General features: G+C 39.3%; 1 protein-coding gene across 1 annotated transcript in view; it reads right to left on the reverse strand.

The window, feature by feature from the left end:
- The window catches only part of uba7 (ubiquitin-like modifier activating enzyme 7), a 37,609-nt gene that overhangs the window by 20,794 nt on the left and 3,530 nt on the right, over positions 1-13,285 (reverse strand). Inside the window, exons 3-20 of the mRNA XM_078248700.1 lie at positions 13,107-13,241; positions 12,659-12,765; positions 12,473-12,563; positions 12,034-12,166; positions 11,760-11,857; positions 11,536-11,685; positions 11,210-11,374; positions 10,936-11,040; positions 10,748-10,828; positions 10,132-10,287; positions 9,479-9,644; positions 9,133-9,329; positions 8,080-8,144; positions 6,371-6,581; positions 4,602-4,676; positions 2,976-3,177; positions 2,795-2,886; positions 884-976 (exon numbers count right to left, since the gene is read on the reverse strand). Of these exons, the coding sequence (XP_078104826.1) occupies positions 884-976; positions 2,795-2,886; positions 2,976-3,177; positions 4,602-4,676; positions 6,371-6,581; positions 8,080-8,144; positions 9,133-9,329; positions 9,479-9,644; positions 10,132-10,287; positions 10,748-10,828; positions 10,936-11,040; positions 11,210-11,374; positions 11,536-11,685; positions 11,760-11,857; positions 12,034-12,166; positions 12,473-12,563; positions 12,659-12,765; positions 13,107-13,241 (2,322 nt within the window). The remainder of the gene's footprint in view (positions 1-883; positions 977-2,794; positions 2,887-2,975; positions 3,178-4,601; positions 4,677-6,370; positions 6,582-8,079; positions 8,145-9,132; positions 9,330-9,478; positions 9,645-10,131; positions 10,288-10,747; positions 10,829-10,935; positions 11,041-11,209; positions 11,375-11,535; positions 11,686-11,759; positions 11,858-12,033; positions 12,167-12,472; positions 12,564-12,658; positions 12,766-13,106; positions 13,242-13,285) is intronic.

Raw genomic sequence — 13,285 nt, forward strand, 5'->3', positions numbered from 1 at the left:
TGGACAGTTTAATCTGTATCCATTCATCACATTCAAAATGTTCATATGTTTTACAAAAAAAGTAAAATAAATGTAGTGGCATTTTTTTTAACAATATTTTACTATGAAACATAGTGGAATAGTATATAAAGCAGCAAAAAAAATGAAAATACTCAGGTAAAGTACAAGTACCTCAAAACTGTACTTAAGTATAGTACTAAAGTCAATGCGCTTAGCTACTTTGCAGTTTTGGTAGATGTAATGCAGAACAGCACAGCGTGTCATTGTACACATTAAGTTGATTATTATATATATGATGATTCATTCATTTGCCACACATATATATATATATATATATAACAATAAGGAAAAATATCCTTACTAGTATTATAACACTGACATATTGCCTCACCCTTATGTAGGTTTTGAAGTATATACTGAACGTTTAAAACACATTTGTGAAAAAACCCTTATGTTAACAGGGTAATGGTGAGGAAAAGTAAAGTTACTCCCAAACCAGATGCAACATGTGAAAATCTCTGTATGATTACACAAGGGTAACCCTCTCAGTCAGCAGGACCCATCCCCCCCTCCTCCATCTGTCATGGCTGTGTTTGTCTCCTGCAGCGGCTGGTAGAAGGCCTGGCTCAGGTGTCACCTCCCAGGCTACAGGTAAAGTGCTGTGATTAGTTCTGCTCCAGGAACAATAGGTAAGGAGGCTGTTTCTGTGGATTTAGGGCAGGTGTGTGCAGCACTGACTAAAAACATGACCCCAAGGGAGGGGGAGCGGCATTTTCTTGCTTTCTCTAATCTATACCACCTCTCACTTTTACTTCATCTCTCGATATTTTTTTAAGACTTCACAGAGATTTGATTAGATGATGCAGTTTGTTAAAATGTTGACCTGGTGCCGATCGGCTGTAGGGATGTCATAGTTCTCTGCCCTCAGGTTAGAAGCAGCAACAATGTAGTCCATGTGGAAGTTACTGTCGTCATCCTGTGCCAAATGGGATATTAAACATACAGTACATCATCGTCATTCATATAACACACTCCAAAGCTTGATGCACAAGAACAACATCTAAGTATATATCCATGACCATGCTAAGTGATATGATCAGTTAGGCTGCTTTGAGCTTTGAAGGCTTTGTTGTTGTGTCACTTAGATCACTAAAATACATGACTTGGTCACCCCATCAGAATGCAGTGGAAATCAGGTTTCTGTTGTGATCGACATGGCCAATGAGGTCATGCCTCTGCTTCTGCGGCTCTACAAAGGCTAGGAAGGCGACTGTCACTCAGGGATGGCTTTAGGGGTTGTGAGGAAGCTCCTAGCTAGCAACCTGATGCATCTGAAACCCTCCTACACACATTCCATCTATCCACAGAATGACCTGTGCACGTAGGGATAAAAATGAAGAGAAGGGGGAGCACTGTAGTTTGGGGATCTTATTCTTATTCAAGATGACATTCGATATGTACCTGACTTACCTCATACACCTTCATTACTGCTTCTCCTCAGTCACAGAATGCTTTACAAGAACCTCATTTAGAGTAATTTTCCATAGCCTTTCTAAATTCTTCTAACACTCACCTCTGCAGCTATAGCAACTGCACCCTGTTTGGCCTGCTAATAGCTCTTTGTTGAGGCTCGGGGACTGAGGTAAAGGTTTTGTCACTGACACACCTTTCTTCTCCATACTCCCAACCTCCAAAAAGATAAAGAAAACGGTTGTATGGAGGTGAGAATTTTAATTATTCCACTCCTTTTCCAAGGTTTCCAGGGAAACCAAGAAACTCATTGGAGGGCCAATAGGTCAACAAGTAAATAGAATGGGTCAGATGCAGAAGACAAATTTCTCCCCACAGGGGTTAATTATGTATAACATTAAATTGTATTTGGGGAGAGACAGCCACAATAATTCAAGATGTTATTAGAAAACAATTACTTAAATTGTTTAATGTCACCCCTGATGATATATTTGACACAAATGAATTATGTTTTTGTTTTATATAGCTAATAAATAGATTTTTGTATTATGGTCCAGCTCACGCATCCCGAGTGTTGTAATGTGAATGGTACAAATTGCTGCCCTTGCGACACTGGAGAAACTGACAGATGAAAATTGTTCTGTATTTGGGGTTAGATTCAGAGTCTAAATTGTTGTTTTCTCTGCTGATATAGCTGACTGTGCTAAAACAGCTGATTAGCTAAATATACCTTTAGGAATTTGTTGGGAAGACGTATGTCTAGTCTGCACTCCCAAATAACTAGAAAAGATGGACCTTTACACTTGGATCCCACAGACCCTTCGAGATGTCAACCGAGCGCTAAACCGGATTTAATGTCCAGACAATGAGTGATAATTTGTTGAGAGGTGGTGTGAAAGAGTGTGAGGAGAGACCTACCTACCTTCAGGGCTCAGTGTGCTACTTCAAAACGTAGTCAACACGGTTGCGGACAGTATGTCTCTGTCCTGAGTTGTTAAATGTAATGCATTTCACCAAAAGTATTCTAATGCAGCTCTCACATAGGCCCATTTAGAAACAAATCTGTTCCACATGAGCTGGCTGAATGAAGTGTTTTTTTTTTTTTTCCAGGATGTAAACTTCTGAAGTAGATATCTTAGCCCCAAGGAGTTCTAACAGTGACATGAATGTGTTGAGGAAAAGCACAGATTCAGGTCAGTGAGGACCCAAAGATGAGGAAAAAAAGACATATTCTGAAAGCACCTATAGATTTGAGCTCAGCCGCCAGTCTGTCTGTGGTTTCTGCAGAGCATGCAGTAAAGGTGTCACCACACTCTTGCCCTACCTTTTCAAAGTTGGTGGGGTACATCTGCATGGCTGAGCTTTTCAGAGACGGTGAGGCCAACTTTCCTTTCAACTCCTCAAGTTGGGCTTTTTCTGGTGCAAAGACACAGAGAGTAAAGAAAAGAAATCCTGCAAGAAAGTGACGTAATAGCATAAAATATCAGCAAGTTCAAATAACTCACCCGCGTCATCCCTTTCCTTTTCTTTCTCCTCATCCATCTCCTTGTCAGTGAGATGAATCTTCACGGAGGACTTGGGAGTAAAAGATGGTACGTGGACTTTCTCTAAGATGTTTCTGATAGCAGCCCAGTCTCTTGTCCCCTTGATTCTATAGATCAGCCCGTACAGATTAGCTGCTGCCTCCACATACCCCATATGGGTATTCTAAACACAAAATGAAAATATAAACTGTTAATTATATTGAAACTACTGTTTGAACTATAAACTATGAACTATGTTAAAACAGAAAACACAATTTACATATAAATACTAAATATACTAAATATACTATATTATCATTGAGCATTATTCTTATATATATATAGCTTTAAAGCAAAGACAAAGGCATAGGAAATAAATAAATAAACAATACTCAACATGTAAATTAAAATTGGTTATTTTAAACTGATTCAGCACTGAGTCCTTACAGCAGACCTGCCTGCAGGGTGAAACTGTAGAAGGGACATTTTGTAAAAGGTATATTAAGGTAGTGCATTAAGACCAAATTACTTCCCTGAACCGAACAGGGAGCTGTAACAATAGGTCACTTTCTTCCTCTCTCTCAACACACACACACACACACACACACACACACACACACACACAAATTACAAACACTGTATTTATTTTACTGATAAGTCAAATTGCAAGTAGTGCTAACTGAAAACTGAAACTCACAATGCATGAATAAAACCAGCTAAGAATTATAGAATAGAAGAGCTTTTAATATAGACAATATCTAATGCAAGAATTACTTTTGATAAAAAAATGAATAGATGATAAATAATGCGTCCAAAGCAAAACAAATAGATTTCAAACAAAGATTTAACAATTAATACCAATACCTTACAGGTGCAATAGTGAAATCACACAATATTACACTCTTTGCTTGACCTTTCTAGATAAGTGGAAATTGGCACTGACCCTGGCGTTTGCAATTGTAGCATGTCTGTCAAAGTAGAAAGCTTAGAAAATATAAGATGACAGCATTACACACAGATGGGAGTGCAAAAAGAAATTGTTAAGGAGATAAAATTAAAATTAAAATGCTGACTGAGAGTACGTAGAAATCAGTTTGGCTATCAAGGATGTGAACGTGTGTGGAGAGCAGATTATTATCTGCCTTTCATTGTCAATATGCAGTCTAAGTGGCATTCACAGCTCAGATAAGAATCCAGTATATGGTCAGAGTGGGGAGGAGCCACTATCAGACCAGATAAAGAAGGAATGCAAGTGGTCATCACCAAATACTGCAGCATTTTTCAGTCATTCCTGTCTGCTGTTTTAGCATGCATATCAGCATTAGTAGTGTTGCAGCCCCATCCCTCTGGAACACCCTCCCTGCAGATAACCAAAATGCTACATCCCTGGACATATTTTAAAAAAAACTCCTGAAACACCACCTGTTTACCACTGCATACAACCTCTAATTCTGTAAAGTGTCCTTGGGTTTCTTGAAAGGCGCTATATAAATAAAAGTTATTATTATTATTATTATTATTATTATTATTATTAGTAGTAGTAGTAGTAGTAGTAGTAGTAGTAGTAGTATTACTTCTGCATGAAGAATTGGACCAGACACTACTCACATTGTTGGGGTCAAAGGTCAGTGGGTGAGGACATCTCTTGGATCCAGACCAGAAGGGTAGACCAGCAGAAGTCACCTAAAGAAAAGCAAAAGGAAATCCCTTTATCACAATGATCAACAGCTGAAAATATCACGTATACATATATTCTTTTACAAAGCTCACTGTAGTTCTTCATAATACAAAAGTGACAGCCACAAGGTCTTTGTCCCTCATTTAAAAAAGGATTCATTTCTATATTCCAAACACTTTATTGTTTTTAGAAGAGTTGTTAAACATTAAACTTACATCATATTCAACACACAGTTTGTATGTATTACTTGATAAAACATCAGTTTTCTGACACAGCAGGAGGATTACAACCTCCCCGTAGACCAGCCAGACTATTGTTATCAGTCGTGTGTTGACAACACAATTTGTATGTCTGATAAAGGAACAAAGGGACAGAGAGCTTTGATGTTTCCAAATGGTCCATATGCTGGAAAAGAGAGTCTCCTACTGATGGTGCCAGTTTTCACAGCAGGGGTGCTTTCTATAGCAGCCAAAAGGCATCAACAGCATTCTCCTTTTTACAATCAGGATTCAGACATCAAAATAAAGCAAATAAAAACATCACTAACTTATAGGACTTCAATGAGAAAACATTCCCGTCACTTAACTGACTAACCATCAACTAGTTTTAACTGCAGTAATTTCATTAGCAGGCAGTGAGCCACTCACTGTAATGAATGGGACTGCATTTACAATATGAAGCCTTTAACCTCTGATGTCATTTTAGCTGCATACATATCTTATACTGGCCAGTATCTCATTCTATTTTTATGTCTTGAGCCTTGTGATGAAACTGATCAGACTCAGCTCACAACCAACAAAGTAGCTGTTATGTTGAATGTGTGGCCATCTGTCATGTTTGTGTGTACCCGTAGTTGTCAGGTTGGTTTGTAACCGTTGTAACTGCCTTATCATACATAGTTCCTCAGAAAGTTTGTGGTCGAAAGTGACTTTCCAAGAGGACAATGACACCTCTGATATAGGTAACTACAACAAAGAGAGCTACAGAAGAAAAAGGAGAAGCAAAACATTATAACCATAACTGCTGTGTTGATTATCAATTTAAACAAACTTGTTTTCTGGATCAGTTTAAATGTTTATTGTAACACATGAGAAACGGATCATTTTATCAGCATAAGGCATCTTAATAACAAAAGTTGTGTTTTTTTTTCAAGGAAATACAGGGAATTTAGTGCCCTACAATAAATATTTAAGCAGACACGAATGGAAGAAAATTATTCTTGGTCAGAGGAATTTCTATAAACCTGCAGGGACATATATGAGGCTAGAAACAGCCAGTTGTTGGACTGAGACTGGGGTTAGTGAGGGTCTGTTTGGGTTGATACTGATCCGTGCCCCCCCAGGTGTGACAGCAACATGTGACATCACTCTGTCTGCATGCTTCACCAGATTACAAACCCTTAGGACCCCTTTAGAGATATTTATCAGCGATGGCTTTCAGTGTTCAGGTTTCAAATAAGCTTAATAGTGGTCTCTGAGCCCGGGGAAACATGCTGCATTAGTCCATGAGGTAAAATGTGAAAAGTGAAACACTGATTGGCATTCCTTTTGTGCTAATGCCACATTGCAGTGTTTAATTGATTGGTAGCCTGTGCAAGGACCTTAAATATACAACAGTGCCCCACTGTGTCTATGAATATAAATCACAGCTTTACATTACTTGGCTTTAGGGAGTTATGTTTCCTCTGGTGTAATTTTACCTCTTCACGAGGGAAACAGTGCAGAAGCTGGCGAATATCGTTGTTATAGAGAGTCTCCCACTTGCAACGTGCCCAGCTCACACAGTCTTCCCAGCTCGTTGGACGTTGTCCTCCAGATCCCATGTCCTTCAGGCTGCTCCACACCCCCGCAAGAATCTCAAGGGCCTCAGCATCTCCAAGGCCAAGAGTACGCTCTACAAACCCTTCATCTCTGCAGGAAAACAGCGCACCAATTCTTTTTTATTTAATGACAGACATACAGTATACAGAAGGTAATAATTACTAAATGTGGAAAAAGACAAGACAGCACAAGTATTGTCTACATTTCTGATTGTATATTACATTCTCATGGTCTAACCTCCAGAATAAAAGCTTTGATTTCTATTTTACTGGCAGGACTGGTTTTTGCAGCATTTGAACTGAAAAGCGAAAAAGTCCTCTTGGAAAAATATTTGGTTCTAGGAAGCACAGAGGAAAATGACTAAACAGATCTTTGTAAATTAGGGTGTAGTCTTTTAGTGACTCAGATGAGATTTATTTGACGCTTGGCTGCAGACTAATAGGAAGGAAAGGAAGTAGTTCGTAAGCTTGTAGTGTGCTGGTCAGGGCAACTCCAAACCACACGCCTGGACAGTTCTTGCAGCATTATGTGCCAGCTCACCGTACACTGCATTGCACTGAAAAACAAAAGGGATCTTCCTCTTCTGCATGCAGTTACACCTAAACAGGTCTAAACAGGAACATTTAGAGTCATAGTTCTGCAAAGAGCTGCACGGGTGGAAGGACGACACAACAAAATGTGACTGTTCCTTTCCATAACCTCATTAACCAGGACTTAACATTTACTGGAATACATGTAGCTGACCTGCCTCATGAAAATGTCCAGAAAGGTTTTCCATGACTTCACAACAAAAAGGCCTCTGACAGTACATGTTCTTATTTCTACACAACTGTGTAATGTGAGAAACTTTAATGGCTGTGTGGACCAAGAGCACCATTTCTGCTTCTTGCTCCTGTTTAAAGACACGAGAAAGTGGGCGAGTGCTTTACAATAAGGGAGATTACATCAAATCTCACCAAAACAAACTGGCTGGATTAGGGGGGCTCCGAGGCTCAAAGCTCAGACAAGGTTTGTCAGTGACGTGCTGTTACATTATAATTAGGTAATTTCAGTCTCACAACTTACAAATTACATGATAAATAACATGGAGTTACAGCTCAAATAAATAAGATATTAGCAGTACAGTCACTGACAAAGCCCTTTGACATGATGTAGTACTTTCTTCTGCATTAATCTAATCTACTTTCTTATTCAGTAGATGTTTCCAAACCAGAAAGCCTCTAATTAGTTGAGAGACTGTATCTATTATTTGGAGAACATAGTGTTGCTGTGAAACATACATTACAGAGTACAGACGTTGCAAAACAGACTGTTTATGTAATTTTTACTAGGGATTTACAGCTAAAAGCCAACCACATGTTTTCCTGTTTATAAAACAAAATAATGAGCTAGAAGCACTTCATTAACTTTCGTAATTTTGTTGGAATGCTTTGTAGGAGAGCAGAGAAGCATTGTAAAATGAGCAAGTAGTGGTCATTAAGTGCCAGCAGACTGGCAGCAGATTGATGAATGTAAGTTCTCATGTTTGTTGGAGGCAACACTTGTTGTGGAAAAAGGTAAATCACATGAGGATGACATCATATCTTACCTCAGGAAGAGATTCACATTTTCAGGTGTTTGTTTGAACAGTCCTTCAAACTGGTCTCTGGCCCACTAAATGAATTGTAATGTTTGTACAGATAATACAGTCAGTATAATAGTGACTTTTTATACTGCATAATAACACACTGTGTGACCAGAAAACCCTGTATGCTGTTTGAATGGCAATGCCGTTCCGTCTGTCGGTGGTTCCACCACTTTGGTCCAGACTTAAATATCTCAACTACTATCAGATGGATTGCCATGCAATTTGGTAAACACATTCATAGTGCCCAGATCATGAATCCTACTGAATTTGGGGATCCCATGACTTTTCTTCTAGCACCACCATGAGGTTGACACTTTTGGTTTTTTAGTGAAATGTCTTGACAACTAGTGTTTGGATTGCAACTCAATTTTGTACGTGCATTAATGTTCCCTTAAGGATGAATAAGGATAACTTTGGTGTTCCTTGAATCCTGAACTATGACCAAATACCTGCAAGACTAATGACATTTCCATCACCCTCAACTATACTTTGTGTTTGGTGCTTATTAGCTATTTTTAGCATACTAACATGCTAAACTAAAATGGTGAACAATAGAATGGTAAACCTGCTAAACATCAGCATTTTAGCATTGTCATAATAAGTATGTTAGCTTGCAGAGTTTAGCATTTAGCTCAAAACACCGCTGTTTCTAATTGCATTCTCACAGAACCGCATGGCTAGACTCTCAATGAGGTTCTAGTGCTGTACTGCATTAAAGATCTGTTTCTAATGTTTTGCCCTTCTATGTAAATGATGTGGATAAAAAACAGAAACACCTTTCCATATAATGCAGTTCAATGAAACAGCACTATAAAGTACTATTGGATTCTGTCTATCAACAAAAAACTAAGTAGTAACCTTTAAAAAATAAATTTTAACAATTGTAGTAAGGCCTTTTTTTATTTTTTGGTCATTCGGAGTAGGTTTTCAAGCAAAATTAGGTAAATCAATATGTGAAACTCAAACTTATAAACTTAAAGCTTAATTAGACTTAATAAGAAGTTTACATCGTACCTGCAGGGTGTGCTCAATGCGGTGAGGAAAGTTCTTGAGAGTGCACAGTGGGATGGCTTCATTAGAACTTGATGTGCCCGGGCCATAAGACTCTGTCAGGTGAGGCACCACTGCCAGAGTATGACCCTGACATCCTAAAGTTCCTCCTTCCAGTAATGGTTTCTGGTGTTGAATGCAGCGTCCATCGAGATAGACCCCTGGGCAGCAAAAAGATGGGTTAAATGCTTAAACATGTTCTTTTACAAGCATTTTTATTTAAATATGTACTGTAATGCTCCAGTATAATCAATGTGGTAATGAGAACTTAATATAATAATGGTAATGAAAACAGAGTAAGTGCTCTCACTGGCTTCCACATTGTCAAGGGCTGCAGCCACTCCGTCGAGACCTATGAAGAAGTTGTAATCATACACTCCTTCACTGTCAGCGTCCAGACGATTCTGGTGAGCGGTGATTTTCATCCCTGGGTTCATCTCTCTCACTGCTTTGGCTGCAACGTCCGATTTTGGTTTCTGTTTATGGACAAGTGAGCAAATGGATGGTGTGTCTGGGAGATAATGTATGTGAGCAATGTTGGTAAAGTCAGACAATCTAACACCTATAGAACACATCCTTAGTCTTTAAATAATTAATATGTTTACTACTGTACACTATCCTCTGAGTGTCTCACTGCTCTTTTATTATATAAAAAACAATAGAATTAACAATTTTTTCTGTCCAGAATTTCAGAGCAGTTGAGGATTTTTTTCATCAACATACTCCACTCAACTATGTGTTGCGTAAGTTGTTTAGACACTGGTAGTTGTTTACACAGACATAAGAGATCAACTATCTGATATATTACTAAACTACACTGCAAGCTATCTGAGACAGTCAAAATACCTTCACCTGGACAGTAAAGCCCTATGACCCGTCCTATTAATGTCTAACAAGAACCAGTGAGCTATGATGGCATGTGAGATTTTCCATTACAGAGTGTGAGGTTTTGTGTTTTCTCACCCCAATATCCTGAGACCTGAACAGGAACTGTCGGTTCAAGTTGGATTTTTCTATGAAGTCCATGTCTGTCACGGTGATGTGCCCTTCTTCTCCAGCACTGAGCCCAATGAGGGCAAAGTTTTTAAGAAGCTCACAGCCGATGGCACCTGCTCCAACCTTGAAACATGACAGTAGAGACTGTGTCACACTAAATGTATATTAGCTCATGCAATGCAAGTGTATGTCAACAGATGAAAGCTATGTTTTACAGATAACAAAAAAAGATAATTTGTCTTTTACAAAGTTTTGCACACTACTTGTCTCACTGATACTTTGTGTGGAATTTTTAGGGTGATAAAAGAAACACATGCATGCACTCTCTCTCTCAGTAACACACACATACAGCCAGTAAACAACAGTAAAAATAACACTTTCAAAGGAAACAGAGAAAGGGTTTGGCACTGTTGAATGGCCCCTGCACAAAAGGTCAGCACTGGAAGGAAATGCCGCCAGTATCACAGCCGTTTCCTGCATGTGCCATCATCATTAACACCAGACAAAAAAAAACACAAATGGAGCTTCTGCATTCCAGTGCAGAGTGTGCCCCCTATTGGACAAACATCAAACCTGCTCTCACCAGGAAATACTTCTGCATTTCAAGCTTCTCCTGGAAGGCTGACCCAAACACAGCAATCTGTCCATCGTACCTTGTGCCTTTCTGCCAGAGAAGAAAACAAAAAAATGGTGAAATTGCATCCGAAGTCTGATCATATGTTCCTGATTGATATATGTGACTGGTTCAAATTGAGGAATATCTTAACATACTTCTGAAAAGGAGCACTCTGCCAGTTGGTCCTCATCTTCAGGGAGGCACTCCAGTGCATCAAAATATAACCACTGCTGAAGAGGCGTAAATTTCCCACTACACGCCTGCAGGAACGTTATAGAGATCACAGAGCAAAGTGCAGTCAGCTATATACACCACACAGTACGTGCTAAGAAATGTATAATTAATATACACAGTGTAACAATAGCTGTGTTATACACCATAAAACTGAGATATGAAACTAATGTTACAAACATTGACCTTTGACCTCACCTTAATAACTTCTTGAGCTGCAAGGCCTCCAATGAAAGCATTGATAGGAGCCAAGTCACCCTGGGCTGTGTAGGAAAGGCTTCTCACAGCAGCTTCATCCAGTTGTTCCAGCTGTGCGACTGTATTAAGCTCTCCAACTATGGCAAGCAGGGCATCTGCATCTGACTGTGTGGGATTAATAATGAAGAAGTGAGTGGAAACAATCCTGTACATTGCTTTAATGATCATACCACCACACCAAATCAAGATTAACTTGTTTTATCTTTTACTGATAATAGAACCTGTTTTGAAAAATGAAATGAATACTGGCTGTAACCTTCACCGACCTGAGACCGAGGACGAGGGAGTCGCTGTTCTTTCTTTACAAAGCCATGGAGGGCTTGGAAAGCCAAGTGCAGGGTCTTGTGCCTCGATATTTTTCCATAATCATTCATTTTCAGCAGCTGATAGTCCAGTAAAGCTTCACTCAGTGGTTTCTGCAATTGTACTTATTTTATTAAGGGTACACTTTAACAAAAGCAAAAAATGTAATTTAAGCGCGGATACTTACAAATGTTAGCATGCAGGGCTGTTTCACCTCGGTCACTACTCCACCCCGTTCATATGTAGAAAAGGCTGAAGTGTCACCAATGCTGAAGGAGTATGAGTCTGGTTATAGAGGTGACAAATGGCATACAGATAAGTGAGATAACGTTCTCATCACAGCTAGTACATTTTCTTGGTTGAAAATGTTGAGTGTCATGTGAAGGGCTCATCACTACACTGTGTGTTGCAACTGTGAGCAGTTGAGAAAAGAAATTGTGAAGAAACAAAGTAACACTAACCACGGACTTTGATCTCCACAGGGCTGATGCTGTTGAGCTCCGTCATGCCTTGGACCTGAGAGAAGAAAACTTTAGAGCCATCTGAAAATCCATGCTTCCTGTCATCTGTGCAGAACACCACTCCAGGAGATGCCTGAAATAAAGTAATGTTGACAACCTTCAAATTTGAAAGACATGTTCTAGTAATAATGTTCATAATAAAAGTAAGCTCAATTTCACTGTTAGAAACCCTGTAAAAGACATTTGGAATTATTAACATTCATCATCCATAATCAGACAGGCCTTCTGTGTGTTTGTATGTTCTTCCTGTGCATATTTCCTTTCACAGTCCAAAGACATGCAGGTTGAACTGCCAACTCTAAAATGCCCACAGGTGTGAATGTCCAACACAACTATTAGCAGGATAAGCCAGTAACATAAAACAAATGGAAGGTATTACCTTAGAGACACTTTGTATCATCGCTGATGCCGGCATCTCTCCATCCTGGTCCAAGACCTCAAACTCCTCCCCAAAGTCACAGAACAACTGACTGCAAACGAACCACAAGGTTTTCACTTCTTTCTTCGATGCATTATTAAATAAATTCAATCTTAATTTTTTTGACAGTTTGTCTTGCCCACTTACCCACACAGTCCTTTGGTGTCTGCTACAATAAACTTGATTCCATGTGAATGGCAGAGCTCACCAAAACACTTCTGATCATCCAGTGAAGAGTCAGTGAGGACCACCACCTGAAAAATGATAGTTCCCTTCCACTCAGAAATGTTTTTTACTGTGTTGTTGTTACTGTTGTTGTTTTTCTGTGCTTACCTTAAATCTGAGTTTAAGACGTGTTAGTAAGAGCAGGATTTTGGGACATTGCAACTAGTTTACAAGTCAATTGTGGTCCACCTACACAAGTGTGACTTGGGAACTTGAAACCTCCAGGGCACATACATTGAGAACATACTTTGATATAGTTAGGAGACATCTTGTTTCCAAAATGAGGGGGACGGACTAGATGTAATTTTAAGAATTTTAAACTAGGTAGTCAAAGGTTTTTGTGTGTGTGTGGAAAAAAGCCTGAAAGTACCTGAAATTGCAGAATCAGGTCCTCATCCAGTGGTCCGGGGTGGGCCAACACACACACATGTGGGTTTAAGGCAGACAGTTGTTGTAGGGAACATGTGGCACGGTTCTGACCAAGATGGGACTCCTTCAGGAAAAACTGGTGGGGAAATGAAATTGCAGATTAACAAATAATCTCAACTC

The sequence above is a fragment of the Sander vitreus genome, chromosome 4 (assembly GCF_031162955.1).
Source record: "Sander vitreus isolate 19-12246 chromosome 4, sanVit1, whole genome shotgun sequence".
In the NCBI taxonomy this organism is placed as follows: Eukaryota; Metazoa; Chordata; class Actinopteri; order Perciformes; family Percidae; genus Sander; species Sander vitreus.